This window comes from Geotrypetes seraphini, chromosome 11 (genome assembly GCF_902459505.1).
Source record: "Geotrypetes seraphini chromosome 11, aGeoSer1.1, whole genome shotgun sequence".
NCBI classification, from domain to species: domain Eukaryota; kingdom Metazoa; phylum Chordata; class Amphibia; order Gymnophiona; family Dermophiidae; genus Geotrypetes; species Geotrypetes seraphini.
In genome coordinates this window covers 45,989,915-46,010,700 of record NC_047094.1, presented here as the reverse complement: position 1 = coordinate 46,010,700, position 20,786 = coordinate 45,989,915, and the positions used below count along the sequence as shown (strand labels likewise).

At 44.1% G+C, this 20,786-nt stretch overlaps 1 protein-coding gene across 3 annotated transcripts in view; it reads right to left on the bottom strand.

Moving 5' to 3' along the window:
- Positions 1-20,786, bottom strand: part of GTF3C1 (general transcription factor IIIC subunit 1) — a 150,014-nt gene that overhangs the window by 103,585 nt on the left and 25,643 nt on the right. For 2 of the 3 annotated variants that reach the window (XM_033963012.1, XM_033963014.1), the window contains 4 exons: positions 16,654-16,821; positions 12,299-12,414; positions 9,568-9,910; positions 6,193-6,386 (listed from right to left, as the gene is read on the bottom strand). In XM_033963012.1, coding sequence (XP_033818903.1) covers positions 6,193-6,386; positions 9,568-9,910; positions 12,299-12,414; positions 16,654-16,821 — 821 coding nt within the window. The remainder of the gene's footprint in view (positions 1-6,192; positions 6,387-9,567; positions 9,911-12,298; positions 12,415-16,653; positions 16,822-20,786) is intronic. The other variant, XM_033963013.1, reaches the window with a different exon arrangement.

Here is a 20,786-nt window from a genome sequence, read left to right as displayed (position 1 = left end):
GACCACGAACCGCCAACCAGGAGAGGACAGCTGGAGAGGCAGGAGAGAGCAGCCGGCGCGCTGGCGAGTGAAGGAAATCACTCTCTGTATGCTCCAACCGCCTCTTCCTGCACTAAAGTTGGGCCTTACCAATCAGGAGCTGCTTTGACACGCAGCTCCTGACTGGTAAGGCCCGACTTTAGTGCAGGAAGAGGTGGTCAGAGCATACAGCGAGTGATTTCCTTCACTCGCCGGTGTTCTGGCTGCTCTCTCCTGCCTCTCCCGCTGCCCTCTCCAATCTTCCCCATGAAAAAACGTATTTTCAGTTTTTCAAGATTAGCGGGATTCCTGGAACGGAACCCTTGTGAATATCGGGGGAGCACTGTAATATATCTTTAAGCACTCTTGTTTAGTTAATAATCAGAGAAGAGCATAATACTTTATTAAGGTTTTCAAGTCCTTCACTCCTCCTATTTAGATAGGAACTAAGAAGTTTATGCTGAAAAAATGTTTTTTAAGTGTCATTTATGCATTCATCAAATGTGAATAGCACTTGGAAAATAAAGGCCATAGTCAACACTGTTAAATGGTGGACACAGAAGGGAAGGAAATGCAAGAAAGGAACAGGCCACAAACTCAAGTGTATGTACAGGAACGCAAGGAGCCTAAGGAATAAGATGGGTGAATTAGAAGCTATGGCACTAAAAGATAACATCGATGTCATCGGCATCACGGAAACATGGTGGACTGAGGAAAATGTCTGGGACACTGTGCTACCGGGATACAAACTATACCGCAGAGACAGAGTGGCTCAAAAAGGTGGGGGCATTGCCATAAACGTCAAAGAGGGAATTGAATCTACTGGAGAGAACACGCCACAACCGACAGTTAAGTTAGAGTCTCTATGGGTCAAAATTCCGGGAACAAATGGACTGGAAACGAAGATCGGCATTTACTACCTGAAGGGGCACATATATTCTTTGTAAGTTTTTCTATTCCTGCTTGTGTAAAAGGAACTGCTGAAATGACCAGGTCCCAATTTATATTAGCCTTGTTCTGTTGTCCTCACTGCAGATGCATCCGGAGACACCTCTTTAGAAAGAAATCACACATGCAGTTGTATGACCAAAGAAATGTGTCCTTTATTCAGAGCACTGACACATATATATAGCATTTCACATGGGTCAGTTTTCTCAGCATATGACTGTAGGAAAGACCATATTTGGTAACAGGATACATAAAAGCAAATAGAAAGAGGTAGCAAACATAAGGGGGGGGAGAATAGTGGGAAGTTTCCATTATAGCATATAATACTGTCTTGTCTAAGGTCTAGCAATGTTTCTTTTTTTGTGCCCTACACTGAGTATATCCTTATGGTCTCTCTTGAATGCCTTACTAGTTGTGCGCAACCCACACAAACTTATCACCCTGTCCTCTTATGAACATTGTATACCTGCATATTGTCTCTCATTTCCAAGTAAATGTCCTCCTTTGACTCACCTCCCTGGACTTCAGCTGCTGGATGATGATACTTGAATTCCTTTAAAGCTGGTGTGTCTCTCCCTGTCTGTGCAGACACCTTTCTCTCTAAGTATGGACCTTACCAGTTTAATGAGACTGATACCCTTGCAAAGCCACATCCTGACCTTTTAATTTCTTGAACAGGAACTGTTTACAAGTGTTTGAGTGTAACTGGCAGCTTGTGGTTTATCACAACCCCCACCTAGTGCCTTTAGCAGGTGCTGAGGACCCCCTCATTACCCTCCTCGCCCAGTGCCTTTGTATTTTGATGCATGCATGTTATTTGATGTTGCTTACGGTCATGGTACTGCCCCTTATACTGTTCCTAGACTGGCAACATTATTATCTCAAATGTGTTCTATAGCTTAATACCTTTCAAGCAATGCCCCTATGAGGAAACCTTCACTCATGATGGAGCCTGTCCTTTATGGGAATGTGTCTCATGTGCTATTTTCTGTTGTGTTTCCCCCGTTTTTCTGCACATATGAAAGTAGATTTTGTTTTTTCCTGTCACAACTAGGACAGTTTGCTGAATCTATAGGCCAGACTCTTAATGTCAGCAATTATTTTGTCTGTGGTGGGACCCGTATGGGAGAACAGTGGCTATGAACACAGCTGGATATGCTAGACCTGCCTTCACAGAACCTCTCTTTCACGTCAGCCCCACGACTTCCACTGTGGGCCTTGCGAACTTCCATTACTGCATCTTCAATTTACCAGGACCTCCTCTTCAGTACCTGCTCCATGGAACTTCCTACGCCCAATGGGCAGCTCCTGATGGTTGATATTGGCTCTGTGGCCTGTTTGCTTACCCTTGGCTGCCTGCTCACCGGACTGGTACATGTGTACTTGGATCCATCCCAGCTCCTTTCTGCTACTGCTGGCCAAAGGCGAATGCCTGGGACACTAGGGGTCGCCAAAAGCAGTTAGCACTCTCCACCCCATATAGATTGGAAAATGGGGTGACAACTGGCCTGCTGAACGGATCATTGCTGCTTATGGACCCGCTATGTGGGCCAAAGATGGCTTCTGGAGTTGTCAGACCCCAATCTACCTGCTCAACTACATACTTCACTTGCAGGCTGTTCTTGAACTTTTGCACTGCCATGTACCAGAATCGCCTGTCCCTAGATTATTTGCTGGCTACGGAAGGTGGCAAGTTCCACCTCTCTAACTACTGCCTTGACCTTGATGATGATGGTACCGTGCTCGAGGAAGATGTGGACCGCATCATCAAACTGGCTCATGTTCCTCTCCGAACCTGGTGTGGCCTCCCTGCTGACTGACTCTTTCGCTTTTGGCTGCCTGCCTTGCCTGGTCCCTGTGATTTCATGATATAGTCAACTCTGCTGTTCATCGCTCTACTGCAGCCCTGGCTAGTATCTACCGGTCCCTATCGCAGACCCCCGACCTTCCCGGAAGCTGTGATCCCCATGTCTATATTGCTGCTCTTGGTGTCCCAAGAGGGGTTATTGAAATATATATCATAGGACATATCTGGAATATCTCTCCCTCCAATCTCATGCTGTACACTTATGACGTCATTTTCATGACGTAAGAGGGGATTGAAGGGGCACATATATTATTTGTAAGTTTTTCTATTCCTGCTTGTGTAAAAGGAACTGCTGAAACAGTTATCATTTTGCCAAGAACCCACAAGGTCTTTTCTTTTTGTGTTCTGAGCTCTGTGTCCCCATTTTGTTCTGTAATTGACTTGTTTTGATAAGAAACATTTGTTAAAAAAGAAACATTGCTAGACCTTAGACAAGACAGTATTATATGCTATAATGGAACCTTCCCATTATTCCCCCCCCCCTTATGTTTTCTACCTCTTTCTAGTTGCTTTTATGTATCCTGTTACCAAATATGGTCTTTCCTACAGTCATATGCTGAGAAAACTGACCCATGTGAAATGCTATATATATGTGTCAGTGCTCTGAATAAGGACACATTTCTTTGGCCATACAACTGCATGTGTGATTTCTTTCTAAAGAAGTGTCCCCAGATGCATCTGTAGTGAGGACAGAAGAACGAGGCTAATACAAATTGGGACCTGGTCGTTTCACTATCGATCCCCAGGGCAGTCCAAATAAATTGATAGACAAATGACGGACGAGATTAAACGCAACTGCAAGAGAGGCAACGCAGTTATCATGGGTGACTTAATTATCTAGACAACTCCAGCTGCACTAGGGAGACCAAGTTCCTGGATGCTGTAGGCGACTGCTTCCTGGAACAACTTGTCAGGGAAAATACAAGAGGAAATACTATTCTGGACTTAATTCTAAAAGGACTGTGAGGACCGGCACAAGATGTAGAAGTAGTAGGGACGCTGGGAAGCAGCGATCACAATATGATCCACTTCGATCTGGATGCAAGGAAGAAACATCGGTCCAGAATGACGGCCACAGCGCTGAACTTCCAGATGGGAAATTACAAAGGGATGAGACTCATGATGGGGAAGAAGATTAAGAAGAGGATAAGCACTGTAAAAACACTAGAGCAAGCTGGTCCCTTTTTAAAGACACAATCACCGAGGCGCAAAATCTACATATACTGCGTATCAACAAAGGATCCAAGAGGAAAAAGAACAAAGAACCGGCGTGGCTCACTGTAGAGGTGAAGGAAGCGATGAGAAAGAAGAAAACTTCATTTAAGGAATGGAAAAGGTCAAAAATAGACGAAAACTGCAATAAGCACAAACAACATCAATGCAGATGCCATAAGGCGGTGAAAGGGGCCAAAAGAGACTATGAGGAAAAAATAGCCAAGGAGGCAAAAAACTTCAAATCGTTCTTTTGATATATTAAGGGGAAACAACCCACAAAGGAAGCAGTGGGGCTGTTGGATGATCGTGGAATAAAAGGAGTGCTAAAGGAAGATAAAGAAATCACCGACAAACTGAACACATTTTTTGTGTTTGTATTTACCGAAGATGTACACATCATACCGGAACCCACCAGGCTATTTGCTGGAAACGAAGAAGAGAAACTGACAGGATTGACGGCCAGTCTAGATGAGGTATGCAGGCACATTGATAGACTAAAGAGCGATAAATCCCCGTGACCAGATGGCATCCATCCGAGGGTCATCAAGGAACTGAAAGGGACCATAGCTGAACTGCTTCAACTAATAGACAATCTGTCGATCAAATCGGGAAAGATTCCAGAGGACTGGAAGGTGGCGAATGTTACGTCGATCTTCAAGAAAGGTTCGAGGGGGGATCCAGGTAACTACAGACCTGTGAGTCTGACCTCGGTACCGGGAAAGATGGTACAGGCGTTGATTAAAGACCGCATCATTGATCACCTTGACGGACACGGTCTGATGAGGAACAGCCAGCACAGTTTCAGCAAAGGCAGATCTTGTATGATGAACTTGCTGCACTTCTTCGAGGGAGTAAACAGGCAGATAGACAAGGGTGACCTGGTTGACATTGTATATCAGGATTTTCAGAAGGCATTTGACAAGGTTCCGCATGAACGACTACTTCAGAAAATTGTGAGCCATGGAATCGAGGGTGAAATACTCACATGGATTAAAAACTGGCTGGAGCATAGGAAAGAGAGAGTGGGGATAAATGAACAATACTCGGACTGGAAGAGCGTCACCAGTGGGGTGTCGTAGGGCTCGGTGCTTGGACCCGTGCTCTTCAACATCTTTATAAACGATCTGGACATAGGTATGACGCATGAGGTGATTAAATTTGCGGATGATACGAAGTTATTCAGAGAAGTGAAGATGCAAAAGGATTGCGAAGATCTGCAACGTGACATAATCAGGCTTGAGAAATGGGCATCGACATGGCAGATGAGGTTCAACGTAGATAAATGTAAAGTGATGCATGTCAGTAACAAAAATCTCATGCACGAATACAGGATGTTTGGGGTGGTACTTGGAGAGACCTCCCAAGAAAGAGACTTGGGAGTTCTTATCAACAAGTCGATGAAGCCGTCCGCGCAATGTTCGGATGTGGCAAAAAGGGTGAACAGAATGCTAGGAATGATAAAGAAGGGGATCACGAACAGATCAGAGAAGGTTATCATGTCGCTGTACCGGGCCATGGTATGCCCTCACCTGGAGAACTGCGTCCAGCACTGGTTGTCATACATGAAGAATGACACGATACTACTCGAAAGAGTCCAGAGAAGAGCGACCAAAATGGTTAAAGAGTGGAGGAGTTGCCATACAGTGAGAGATTGGAGAAACTGGGCCTCTTCTCCCTCGAACAGAGGAGCTTGAAAGGGGACATGATCGAAACATTTAAGGTACTGAAGGGAATAGACTTGGTAGATAAGGACAGGTTGTTCACCCTCTCCAAGGTAGGGAGAACGAGAGGGCACTCTCTAAAATTAAAAGGGGATAGATTCTGTACAAATGTAAGGAAGTTCTTCTTCACCCAGAGAGTGGTGGAAAACTGGAACGCTCTTCCGGAGTCTGTTATAGGGGAAAACACCCTCCAGGGATTCAAGACGAAGTTAGACAAGTTCCTGCTGAACCTGAACATACACAGGTAGGGCCAGTCTGTTAGGGCGCTGGTCTTTGACCAGAGGGCTGCTGCGTGAGCAGACTGCTGGGCATGATGGACCACTGGTCTGACCTAACAGCGGCAATTCTTATGTTCTTATGTACTAGTCTCATGGTATTTTCTGCAGCATAGCAAGAATTTTACAATATAAGGTGATCTGGTACCTTTCTGTTTTCAACCAACACCTCTTCCACCAGAGTTTCAGCACCATCTTCATTTGCAGGAGATTCTGAAGCATCCTGCTGAAAGTTATCTTTGGAGTGGTCCATTTCTGTAAAAACGCTAGGTAATATTTTGCTGCTTTCTGTTAATGGTGGCTCTTTATTTTTTTTATGCTTTGACTTTGAAGGGTTCAATCCTAATATAAAAAAAATATATATATATATATATATTGAGGGCCTAATATTCATTTCAATATTAACAAAATTTAGCATTATAATCTAATCCTCTTCTACCCCAATGTATGATACACATTCATTCTGCAGTCAAATGACTGGAACAAAAACTGTTTTTGTACAATTTGCAAATTACTGTAATATATTTTCTTATAGTCAATTAAATATGTCCAGATTTTACTGAACAATATTCTGGTTGAAAAAGAATCAGATAGGGGTCCTTTTACTAAGGCATACTAGCCATTTTAGCACGCGCTAAAATGGCTAGTGCACCTTAGTAAAAGAGAGGGATGGTGCGCTTACACCTGCATGCATTACTGCGAGAACAATTTTTATCAATCCGCGCTAAACCGCCAGCCGCCCTACCTGCTACCGCCTCCCTTGAGTAGGCGGTAGTTTTTAGGCCAGCGCAGGGGTTAACGCATGATGAAACGTCACGCGCGTTAACCCCACTAGCACGGCTTGATAAAAGGAGCCCTAAGTTACCTTAATCTGTGTTTCCAAAATAAGCTGATGGCACCATATTAGATTGATTACTTCTTTCCACTGACTAAATGTGACACCAAAATGATGTTATGAGCTCTGTGATAATGTATAAAAAATACACACATCTGTATGCCAGTACAGTGAGCTGGAAACAAAGTTTTGTTACACCTAGTTATGAAGACAAAAAATGTACTTGAAAAGAAAAATACAGTCATTAAAGAAGGATACTTTCTCTCAGGAGTGAAAAATTAGATCCCAATGTAATCACATAAGAATGGTGGCACAAACTGATTGAAAAGTAGTGAGACTGCGTCTGTTTTTCTTTCCGAATAGAAGTGGCAATGCTGTGTGGGTTCTTGTGAAGCTCATACATCGATGTTTCTGGACCTGCAGTTGGACTGCCATAATTTTCATTGTTGGGTCATAGTGAAAGGAAATACTTTGTACTTTTCGTCATGGCAGATGAGAAAGACATGTCTGTGAGAGTATGTCAGAGGCGTGTGACTGAATTTTGTGTTAAACTTGGAAAGAGCAGTAATGAAACTCTTGAAATGTTATGGCAAGCATACTGCAACTGCAAGGAAAGAAGTTCTCTTCAGATGAACGCCAGAGCCGCAGCACTAAGTGACGTCACAAAACAGTCTACTGCACGTTTTTGAACCATTTTTGAAACACTGCAAAAAAAATGTATTGACTGTGGAGGACGCTACTTTGAAAATGAAAAATGTTCAGATCCTGCGGAGTCATCTGATTCTGAATTAAAAACAGTCTCATAGCATTTCAATTAGTCCTTGTACAATGAAATAATCTTAGAAACATGAAAGCAGTCAAAAAGCAAAATGGCCCATCTACTGTATTTTTTTGCTCCATAAGACACACCCTAGATTTAGAGTAGGAAAACAAGAAAAAAACCATTCTGAACCAAATTACATATACCAGGCTCTGCACCCAGCCCCATCACTCCCTGCCAAGCTCTGCATCCAGTCCCACACTCCTTACCAGGCTCTGCCCCTTGTCTGCCCTCCCCTACTAATAGTAATGCAATTTTTTCATTTCATTTTTCATATACACATAGCAGATATAAATTCTCAAAACTGACACATTTCAATCACTAAATTGAAAATAAAATCATTTTTCTTACCTTTGTTGTCTGGTGATTTAATTAGTTTCTGGTTGGACTTCTTTCTGACTGTGCATCCAATATTTCTTTCACAATCCAGCCCCATCCCCTTTGGGTCCAGGTCTCTATCGCTCTCTGTCTTTCTTCTGCTTACAACCCCCTATCCTATCCCATCCCCATGTCCAGCATTGGTTCTCCTTTCTTCCAGGTCTTTCTCTGCTTTTCTCTCTCTCCTTCCTTCCTCCCTCCCTGATCCAGAATCTTTCCACCTCTCTGCAGTCTCTCTCTCTTCCCTCTATATACCCCCAAGTCCAACATTTGACCCCCTCTCTTCTGCCTCCCTTGTTTCAGGTTCCTCCCTCTCTCTATCATCCTTCTGCTAACATTTTGAGTGTGTTTCCCCTTTCTACCCCCTCTAGTCCAGTATCTGCCTTGTCTTCAAGTCTGCTTTCCTGCCCCTCCTCAAGGTCCTTTGGAAGCCTCCTCTCATTCTCATCCCCCCCCCCCCCCGGTGTTCAGATCTAGCATCCCACCAGTGTCCTCATGACAGGTGAGGCCTTACCTACAATCTACTTCCTGACCCAGTGATAGAGGTCGTCTTCCACGCTGTACCGCCGCTGCCCTAATTACGGCAGCCTGCAGAGCAAACTTAGCAGGCTGCCATTGGCCTCCAAAGTATGTTGCCTCTGCTGCGGTCCCGCCCCTGACATCAGAGGGTTGCGACAGCGGCCCATTACATTTTACCGCAAAGTTTTAAAAGAATCTAGCCTTAAGTCCAATAAAAAATGTACTACCTTTACTCCTTTTGTTTTATTTCTAGTTAATTCTATATATTATCTCAAACAGTGGACTAACCCAGCTACCACAGCATTTCAAATTAGTAGAAGGAAGGAATAAATAACATTTATCATCAGAGCTAAATGACCAAAATGTAGGCAAACGGTTTCAAACTTAGCAGCCAGATACCCTTGACCCATGATATGCAGCGCTTTGAAGGCCAGAAACTAACTTTTATCCTGTGCGCTCATGGAGAAGACAACCAATGAAGGTCAGACAACACTGCTGATATGTTTGTGATAATTACTGTGATAATTAACACGTGAGATCAGAATCGTAGCTGCAGTCCGATGATTTGCAGAGGGTAAAGATATTCCACAGGAAGGCCTAGAAAGAGAGAATCCTAGTAGTCTAGGAAAAGGACCTACAAGACCAGCTTTAGTTGAGACCCAGCTGAAAAAGGCTTAAGGCGGCAAACCAATACTGGAATACTATGCTTTCTTTTTCTCTTTACAAGTCATAGTCAAGCAATTTTTAAGTCTGGGTCGTATAGCACTGCTAATCTTTTGACTACAAGCACAACCAGAAGAGGGGTCCCATTCAATACAGACTGAACATTTAATGCAATGACATAAATTTTACTAATCCAAAAGGACTTTTGTGTTTTTTTTTTTAATTTAATACTAACATGTTAAGACTCATTCAGACTCTTATGTTTACTAGACATTTATTTACAGTACTGAGGGGAACATGATTCTTACCTTTTGCTGCTGAGGCTGACTGAATATTCTCTGAATCTTTTTTGAACCTGCATTTAAATAACGATCCTGTGTTGATTTTCATCATTTTTCGCTTTGCATTTCCAGCAGTCTTCTCTTCAGCATCGGTCTCTGAAGGCACAGCATCATCTTCAGAAGCAGATAGTTCATTGATAGTAGGCGATTCATCACAAATCAAAGCCTCGGATGGTGCCAGGTTGATCGAAGCTAGATGCTCACTCCTGGCCTTTTCCCTTTCAAACTGCAGTCTTAAATCACTGCCCTCAGCAAAGAGATGGGAAATATATTTTGTTGTCCGCTGACGACCTTCATCTTCCATGAAACCCTAGGAGGGGTTCATATTTATTTTTATCTGTTTAAACTGGGTTAGTTACCAATACAAAATAAGGTACTCAGTGACATACACAGAAATAAATATTCACAATCTACAACAGTGTATTGCAAACTGTGTGCTGTGGCATACTAGTGTACCGTGGCAAGATTCAGGGTGAGCTGCGAGATACCGGCAAGGAGAGGCACTGGCTGATTACATACAGGACGTACCTCTCGCGGCGAGAGAGGCACATCCTGTAGGCAGTCAGCCAGCGTCACACAACTCCTCCTCACCAGTGCCTCTCCTCTCTTCCCAGGGTTAGCAAGCTCAGGGCCACAGCTGGAGGGTCTCACACATGTAGTCATCATGATGACATCACAGCGACATCCACACATGTCTGGAGACCTCCAGCCGCTTCCCCAAGTTTAGTGTGCCGCAGCTTCAAAAAGTTTGCAACACACTGATCTGCAGGAATAATCGAACAGGCTAACTATGTATGAAGGTCTAGTAGGCACTTATGCATCCTCGTAAAATAGTAGGGGCAAAGCAGCAGAAATCATGCCTAAATTGAAGCTCTGGACATTTACATCTGCTCAGGAGCTGGAGTAAATATTTGTGCTTAGAGTACACATGTTTTATAAGTAATGCATGCTATCTTAACTCTGAATGTGCTCTGCCCAAGCACTGCCTCTGAACATGTGGGTTGGTGAGGAGTGGCCTAGTGGTAGAGCTGCTGCCTCTGCACCCAGAGGTTGTGAGATTTCTAGAGAATGACACTGGGACAAATCTGTTCTCGTGGGATCTCAATATCCCCATCCCATTCCCGCAAGTTCTCTATCCCTGTCCCATTCCAGCAAACTCTGCTTTAACCGAACAAGCCTCACACATTTATGATTTTAAACTATTCGAGGCTTGTGCAGATGAGGACAGAGCTTATAGGAATGGGACAGCGACAGAGCTCACGGGGACAAGACTGGGATAGAGAGATCCTGTGGGGACCGGGAAAATTAATTCCCATGTCATTCCCAGCACTGCTCCTTGTGACCGTGGGCAAGCCACTTAATCCTCCATTACCCAAGGTACAAAATAAGTACCTGTTTATACGTAAACTGCTTTGGATGTGTAACCACAAAAAGGTGGTATACAAGCCCATTCCCTTCCCTTCCCCCCTTGCTTAAAAATGTACAACCTCATAGATCCTTTAACACATCTAAAAAGGCCTTAACTACAGAAACTTCTTTATAAAATAACTTTTATGTGGGTACTACTACTTATCACTTATATATCGCTGAAAAGGCCTACGCGGTGCTGTACATTTTGACATTTACAGATGGTCCTTGCTCGGAAGAGCTTACAATCTAACTTGGACAGACAGACATGACATAGATGATAAAGGGGATGGAACTCCTCTCATATGAGGAAAGACTAAAAAGGTTAAGGCTCTTCAGCTTGGAAAAGGGACAGTGAGGGGAGATATGATTGAAGTTTACAAAATCCTGAGTGGAGTAGAACGGGTACAAGTGGATCAATTTTTCACTCCATCAAAAATTACAAAGACTAGGGGACACTCGAAGTTATAGGGAAATACTTTAAAACCAATAGAAAAGTTTTTCACTCAGAGAATAGTTAAGCTCTGGAACGCATTGCCAGAGGTTGTGGTAGTTGGTTTTAAGAAGGGTTTGGACAATTTCCTGGAGGAAAAGGTCATAGTCTGTTATTGAGAAAGACATAGGGAAAGCACACTGCTTTCGGTAGCATGGAATGTTGCTACTCATTGGGTTTTGGCCAAGTACTGGTGACCTGGATTGGCCACCGTGAGAACGGGCTACTGGGCTTGATAGTATGGTATTTAACTAGGTAGTTGTAATTTGAAGAGAGAACATTTATAGATATTTTAATTGATGTTATTTCATTTTTTGTGTGTCTGTTGCACTTGAGAGAAGTTTTAACAGATATTTTGTAAGTATGATGTCATTGTATACAACTGTATGTTTGTTGTAGAATAGTGGTTCCCAACTCTGTCCTGGAGGACCACCAGCCAGTCAGGTTTTCAGGATCACCCTAATGAATAAGCATGGGGCATGTTTGCATGCCTATCACCTTCATTATATGCAAATCTGTCTCATGCATATTCATTAGGGTTATCCCAAAAACCCGACTGTCTGGTGGTCTTCCAGGACAGGGTTGGGAACCACTGTTTGTAGACTGTGGGATATTGCGGGATATAAGTTTTTTAAATAAATAAATATTTTCAAAATAGAAAGAATGATTCTTTTGGGTGGAAAGTGGGAAATTAAGCTGCCTTCAAGACATCTCTTGTTACGATAGGTTCTTCCTCTCTTTCTCTCCCTCCTACCTTTCCAGAGTCTAGGCTCATCAAATGTGAATACCAAACATTACCTTGATAAGCTTGTACCTCCCTAGATGACGACACAGCATGCGTGCTTCCAGATATCCCACATTCATAGCTAGCTTGATTTCAGTTTGTGAAATTCCTTTGGTTCCTCTGCTTTTAACTGTTTCAGAAACATAACAATTAAAAATCAAGAGTTAAAACAAGAAGTTCCATACAGAACTGATGAGGCTGACTTTCTGAAATGTGCATGTGCGTAAATCCATGTGCATATGTAGATGACCAAAAATAGAAATTAGGTCTTATCTTCTAATTTTCTTTCTTTAAGTTCCTATAGACCAGGCTTGTCCAACCTTTTTTTTTAAATCTGGGGCCACTTTTTATATTTCAAAACATTCAGAGGGCCAAAATATGCATGTGTGCGCTCTAGGGTGGTCCACAGTAGTAAGCAAAAAAAAAAAAGCAACCTTGTCAAATCTGGTCTCTATAGGGCTTAATTTTGTTCACTTGGTATGTCTTACTCATGTGTCAAATTTCAGCTTGATTTGACAATATTTAGAGGTCACCCCAGCATGCATTGTTTGCTTGTGTGCTGTGTATGTAGCTGATTGTGAATAATTAGTTTGTATGGTGTCATCTAGTTTACAATCTGCACCCAAAAACTGGCTCCTTGGGAAGTCAGCCTGTCAGCTGTCAACTGATGTTCTGTGACTGGCCAATTTTCATCACTATGACGAAGGAAAACCTTTACCCAAAAGCTATAAGTTAGTGTGTGAGTCAGTGATGGCAATTTGAGATCGAGCCAGGATACCAACACAACGCATAGACTCTTACGTCAGAAAGTTGAAGAAACTGCATGAAGAGTGACCCTAAAGAAACACACAGATCTCGTCAACAAGAAGGTAATAGACAGAATGAAGAAATCTTTAAAAGTGAACTCAGTTGTTTGATATTTCAAAAAAAAAAAAAAAAAAAAAAAAGGATGTTATGACTAAACTTAAGAATAAAGATGATCAAGAATTCCTACAGAAGCAAAGGCAGAATGCGTTTTCTTGCTTTATGAGTGGTGCTGAGCTTCAAACAACTGGAAAAGAATGAAGAAAGAGGCATCGCAAGGAAAAGAAAATCACGACGAAAGCAAGGTATGAGGAAAGGCAGACCAAAGCAGTTACCCATATAAGATCTGAATTTTCTTCAACATCATCTGGCAGTCTACTCTCAACACATATGTATCCAAAGAAAACTGTAGCAAACAAGATGCTCACAGCCATTTCCAGACATCTATGGTTTCTGTCTGAGCATCTAGCAGCACTTGCCTTTTCTGATGACAGAATCGCACTAGAAACAAAGCTATGAATGATGCAAAACTTCACAGCGTCTATCTTTGCCAGATATTCCATGACATCTCATGCACACAGATGAAATGGAACTTGTGATCTTTGGAAGTTTTGTAACACAGAGAACACAGTCATTTTTTGATCTCTTGATTGAAGAAGGATAAACAAAAGCAAAAATATTCCTGAAGAAACATACCACAGAGTGGACTGACGATCCAGGTTTCAAGGAACTTTGGAATCGGACATCCAAACTGACTGTTAATGATGAAGCAGAACAAGGGATAAGCCTCATTGAAAAATGCAATGATACTTTGATAAAAGATGAAGAACAGAAGCAATTTGTTCTTCGGCTAGTGGTCAGCCACCAAAATAAGTTTCCTTCTGTATCAAAGGTCTTATGTCATAGACCAGGGTTGCCCAAGTCTGGTCCTTGAGATCTACTGGCAGGCCAGGTTTTCAGGATATCCACAATGAGCATGCATGAGAGAGATCTGCATACCAAGAAGGCAGTGCAGGCAAATCTCTCTCATGCATATTCATTGTGGATATCCTGAAAACCTGGCCTGCCAGTAGATCTCGAGGACCGGACTTGGGCAGCCCTGTCATAGACCATTGATTATTTTTGAGTGCACAAGAATTACAATATATTGTTAAACTTAGTGATAGTTTAAAAAAAAAAATAGCAAGGTGGAGAGACCCCTAAACTTTGTTTAAGTAAAATTTTGTGTGGTTTTCATTTTTATATAAAGGAATGAAATTAGTTTTATGGACAAACAAAATGTGTTAATTAATATTTTGGGCCACCTTAGTGCGCACACATGTACATTCATGCTTTTTCTCCCCTGTACGCCTAAAAGCATTCACCCAGTCTCTTTCTCTCTCTCCCCCAAACAGCCTTCTCTCAACTTTTCTCGCTCCCATGTACCCCACCCCCAGTCTTTAGCCAATATTTCCCCTCAACTGGCTTCAGAAAAAAAAAAAAAAAAGAAGAAGAAATAATGGGATTCCTGCTTCCCCCGCCACTACTCGGATACCTGCAAGCTCAAGTTGTGTAGTGCTGAAGTTCTAGTTAGTCTCACTGTTTCAAATCTTGTAAGACCTGAAATCATGAGACCTGCCTGAACTGCCAGCATCACGTAGCTCAAGTTTTCAGAGAGCTGAGCCATGGCTGGGAAGATTGGAGAATGGCTGAGCTTCTGCAGGTCAGGAAGAATCATTTGGAGGGCCAGGTTCTGTCCCACGGGCCATAGGTTGGACAAGCCTGATCCATATTATTCCAGACATGGGTAAATCACACTCCTGCCAGCAGATGGAGATCAAAAACCTTATTAAAAATAAGAAAAAAGCCCTGTGCAACTCACAGCTAGCTAGTATTTCCAATTCTTCCTCAGAACCAAGGGACAAGAAGCAACAGATAATCATCACTAAATTCTTTAATAATTCAAGATACTGCAGCTAAATAAAAAAGACAGACAAATGATATTTAAGGTTTATGAAATTATCTCTAAAGCCTCCAGATCAGATGTGTCTATATCTAAAGAACCAAGTTATTCAACTCTTTCTGAATAGTAAATAAAAAGTACCGGTAATAGGAACATTTAAAATTGCATCCACCTAATATTCAGCACTATTTAACCAGCCAAGAACATCTCCTGGCTAGTTAAATAGCACTTAGCCAACTAACTGGCAATATTCAGCAGGAGTCAGGCAGCTATATTGTGTGATAACCACCAATATTGAGCAATGATCAGCCAAGTTCAGTGGTCAAATTGGACCACATAAAAAGCAGGCCTATTTTTGGTCATAATAAATTTAACTAGCCAGAGCTCAATATTGACTTAGCAGATGCTAGGAAAACAACTTGGCTATTCAAATGCTAGTCACTGGAAACAACCCGGCATTGAATATCCAGGCTTAATGCTGACTGCAAGAGTTAGCCAGCTTGCCTTCCACAGCCTGAATACTGGTCCTTATATGTGTTCCTCTTTCTTCATATAATGGATTTTTGGTAATTACCTCAGTCAATATTATTGATTTTCATACTACCTAATTCCCTATTTTCTTTGGCTGTAGTATTTCCTTTTTTTTATTTAGTCCAACTTAACAGAATGTTAGCAAGAGATTACTGTATATAAAGATTAGGTTCTTAGCAAGAGATTACTGTATAGCAACCATAGCAAGCAAGGATAGCAACCATATCTAAGAAACTAGAGCTGATGCGGTCTGTTCAATACAATTTTCTGAATCAGCGCCCCAAATAACTCCAGGAATAGGTCCTTAAACCCGAGATGATGTGGGGGGCTTAGGGCACTTGTGTAGTCCCGGCAGCCCACAATTGAGGTTTATTTTTTCTCCGTTTTTTTATGATTTTGTCAACTGTTCTTTTTTGTCATTGTGGTGTGAATGAATCCCTGCTGCTATTATTATTTACAATACGTTTACAAATATATTTTTTTCTCAGAGTCAGTTGGGACAGGATGTGTGAGGGATCACTTATGTCCTGGCTTACTGCTGGACCACCAGGGCTTAAAGCAGGCCCAGGGATTTGGGGGGGGGGGGGTGCAGAACCTGGCAGGGCACTTAAATATAAACTCTTGGTTTATATTCAAATTAACCCTTTTTTCTCCCTTTTTAAGAGAAGAAAAAGATTACTTTAGTTTATATTTGGATGGGTTTATATTTTAGTATATATGGTATATAAAAGGAGTGGAGACCATCTGTATGACAGCAAAATAATTCTTGAGAGCTTAACAGAGTGGGATTCAATTTAGAGCAGTGAAAAAAAATTAAGTTCAAAGATGAGCCAAATCTGTCTAGGGTTTCCAAAAAATAAGGCCTCCAAAAATGGCCCAAGTTATTTCTTTAGGAGAGTCAAGTCCAGTAGCTGCAGCATAGAAACACTGATATATTGAAACAAAGTTATAGAATTATTCCTTTCAAATTGTCCCTCTCTACTCTTAGTCACAAATACATAGAGGCAACACACAACAAAACATAGAGGGGTTAGAAAGAATTCCAGTGTAAAAGGAATCCAAATCTATTAATTTGATGTTTAAATGACTTACTAAGTTCGTAGGCCTGTGATAGCATATCCCTCTCATATAGAACATGCACGGGCTGAATGACTTTGCCAACAATCTCTTCATCATCGTCGTCATCGTTCCCGTGCTTGATGCCCACCTTCTTTTTATATTCCTTTAATAGTTGAAGGCATCGGACCATGACATCAGTTCCTGATAACAACAATTACAATCCTTGATAACATGGTTTCAAGCCCTATAGAAGTTGCTTTGTTGGTTGTAGTACAGTCCTTTCTCGTTAGTCATGCATCTATGACACACAAATTTGCCTATCCATGGTTGCATCAATTGCAACCAAATTCCCCGTTCACACTGCTGTTCATGTATTTGTGAACCGGTGCTTCAAAACAAACAAACCAACAAACAAAAAAACAAAACCTTTTTTGCTTTCACTTTTTCCTTGCAGTAGGTTGTCCATAAAAATTTAAAGTTAGAAAAACTATGCAAATTGAAGTTTCTTCTGTGAATTTGACTGTTTGATTAGAGGCTTTGTTGCAAGGAGTTGAACAGCATTGCAGGCTTTATCTTATCTATCTGAAGAAGACATTGCTTGAGTGTTTGGAATGCCATTGGTAGATGACTACACCAAAGTGTGTGTATTTAGCTATTAGTGAAATATGTTAAAGGTTTATTTAATAATATACTGCTAAATGTTTTGCATAAAATGTCTTTTTATCAATGTATCATTGCCGAGTGTGAAAAAATAAAAGTTACAGCTATAATATCAAGAAATTTGCTCCATTAAGCAAAAATAGCAAATTTTAAGAAAAATGGAACTTTATGTAATCAGTGGCTTTGAGCGACCCCAGGAGGGACTTTAAACATTTTTAAAAATTATTTTCTGATCAAGTACAATCAAATTTATGAGAAAAACTTCAATTTGCACAGTCTTTCCAACTTTAGGTTTTTTTGGACAACTCTAACCTCGTGGTCAAGCTTTGCTTCTGAATATGGTCCCCAAGCATCTGGAGAGTGAATTACAAATACTTCATGCAGGAACCTATCCCTATTTTCCCAAAGGATCCACTGTTCACTTTACATGGTTTTAAGGTGCAATGTGAACTGTTTTCCATAGACTCCATGTTTTGTTATTCATGATTTCACGGTTCGTGGTTCGCAAATGCATTCATAATGAGAATGGACTACTGTATTTTCTCGCATATAACGCGCGTGTTATACGTGGTTTTTACGTACCGCGCATACCCTTCTGCGTTATACGCGTGAGTGCGTTGTACAAATTTTTTTTTACATAGTTCCCCCCCGACGTCCGATTCCCCCCCCCCCCCGCAGGACCGCTTGCACTCGCACCCCCACCCCGAAGGACCGCTCGCACGCACCCGCACCCCCACCCCGAAGGACCGCTCGCACGCACTCCCACCCGCACCCCCACCCTGAAGGACCGCTCGCACCCCCACAGCCTCCCGACCACCCCCATCATGTAGAAGCTCCTACTGGTGTCCTGCTGCTTCCTCTTGGCGGTCCCGACACGATCGGGGCAAGAGGGAGCTCAAGCCCTCTTGCCCCAGCCAACCGCGGCACCCCCAACACGATCGGGGCAAGAGGGAGCTCAAGCCCTCTTGCCCCAGCCAACCGCGGCACCCCCGACACGATCAGGGCAAGAGGGAGCTCAAGCCTCTTGCCCCCCCGACTCCCCGACACGATCGGGGCAAAAGGGAACCCAAGCCCTCTTGCCCCACCGACTCCCCAACTCCCCGACAATATCGGGCCAGGAGGGAGCCCAAGTCCTCCTGGCCCTGGAGACTCCCCCCCCGCTAGTTGTTCGGGCCAGGAGGGAGCCCAAACCCTCCTGGCCACGGCGACCCCCTACCCCCACCCCGCACTACATTACGGGTAGGAGGGATCCCAGGCCCTCCTGCCCTCGACGCAACCCCCCCTCCCCCCAACGACCGCCCCCCCCAAGAACCTCTGACCGCACCCCCAGCCGACCCGCGACCCCCCTGGCCGACCCCCATGACACCCCCACCCCCTTCCCCGTACCTTTGTGTAGTTGGCCGGACAGATGGGAATCAAACTCGCCTGTCTGGCAGGCAGCCAACGACGGAATGAGGCCGGATTGGCCCATCCGTCCCAAAGCTCCGCCTACTGGTGGGGCCTAAGGCGCCTGGGCCAATCAGAATAGGCCCGGGAGCCTTAGGTCCCACCTGGGGCGGGGCCTGAGGCACATGGGCCCAACCCGACCATGTGCCCAAGGCCCCGCCCCCAGGAGGGACCTAAGGCTCCGGGCCTATTCTGATTGGCCCAGGCGCCTTAGGCCCCACCAGTAGGCGGAGCTTTGGGACAGATGGGCCAATCCGGCCTCAATCCGTCATTGGCTGCCTTCCGGACAGGCGGGTTTGGCTCCCGTCTGTCCGGCCAACTACACAAAAGTACGGGGAAGGGGGGTCGGCCAGGGGGGGTCGCGGGTCGGCTGGGAGGGCGGTCGGAGGATCTTGGGGGGGGCGGTCGTTGGGGGGAGGGGGGTTTGCGTCGAGGGCAGGAGGGCCTGGGATCCCTCCTGCCCGTAATGTAGTGCGGGGTGGGGGTAGGGGGTTGCCGTGGCCAGGAGGATTTGGGCTCCCTTCTGGCCCGAACAACTAGCGGGGGGAGGGGGGGGGTCGCCAGGGCCAGGAGGACTTGGGCTCCCTCCTGGCACGATATTGTAGGAGAGTTGGGGAGTCGGGGGGGCATCGGGCTTTCAGGGTGGGGACAGGACTTCAAGGGGGAGAGGAGAGTTGGGGCGGGCGAAAGGAGAGTCGGGGTGGCCAGAGGAGAGTCGGGGCGGGCGAAAGGAGAGTCGGGCAGCATGCGCGGTATACGGGTGTGCGCGGTATATAAAAATTTCTGTACATAAATTTGTGTTTTTCGCGTGCTATACCCGTGTGCGCGTTTTACACGGGTGCGCGTTATCTACGTGAAAATACGGTATATGTTTTATCAGCCCAACACAGAAAAGTCTATATAGATATTACTTTATATTAGCTTTCAGGGCATCATTCCCTTCATCAAAGGTTTCTACAAAACACTGATAAATAATTTATTTGATTAATCCAGTAAGATACCATAAGCCCATCTTTACTGGCACTAATAATGACAGCATATACCATATTTTCCGCTCCATCAGACGCACTTTTTACACCTCCAAAAAGAGGGTGGAAAAATTGTGCGTCTTATGAAGTGAATACAATTTTTTAAACACCTCCCCTGCCCCCTGGTACCTTTTTGCAAATGCCGGTTGTCCAAAGCGGTCTCGGCAGAAGCATTCCATATTCCTTGTCCCTCCCTTGCTGGACGGCTGCCTCCTTTCTTGATGCAGAGCACGCCGCCAGCCTGATCCCGCACTGCTCTCTATGGCAGCAGCTGCATACACACTGCTTCCTCGCACTTCTTAGCCCCACCCCTTCCTCAGCCAAGATCCACACAGCCCCACCTCTCCCGTCTAGTACTCCGCCCCACCGCTTGTTTCTTTGTGCGTGCTCCCCGCACTTCCAGCTCCACTTAGCCTCTGGTCTAGAGTTCTGCCCCCTGCTGCGAGTTAAGGTTGCTCCTAGAGCCTGGCCCCACCCCCTCTCCCTGTGTGTTCCTGCTCTTTGCCACCAACTCGTTGTTCTTTCCCTGGCTCCATGGCATATAGTCAGGGCAGAGGGAAGAAGAAGGTCTGCTCCTACTACAACGGTGACTGACTGGGACACCACAGCCTCCCCCTCCCCGGAGCACGGCTGGGACTCTAGGCTCCACAGCAGCAAGGGTGATGAGCTGCTCCACTGAGCCCAGTGGGGGGAGTGTCATTGCGTTCATATCGCATGGGGGGGGGAGGAGGTTTGAGGCCCTGAAGCACAGGGACCTTCTTTATGGAGGGAAGCCAGCAGCAAGTAACAAGCCCTTCACTCTCTTTGGATGCTCAGCTCCAGTGTCACAAACTCCCTAAAGCATCCTCATACACTGTCCCCTGCATCTCCTCCCACCATGTCCCTAAATCATCCTCATACCACCAGATGTACCTACGTGTAGAGGAGGAAAACCAAGAAAAAAAAATTGTTTTCTTGGTTTTTCCTCCTCCACATGTAGGTGCATTTTATGGTCAGGTGCATCTTATAGAGCAAAAAATACAGTATTTCATT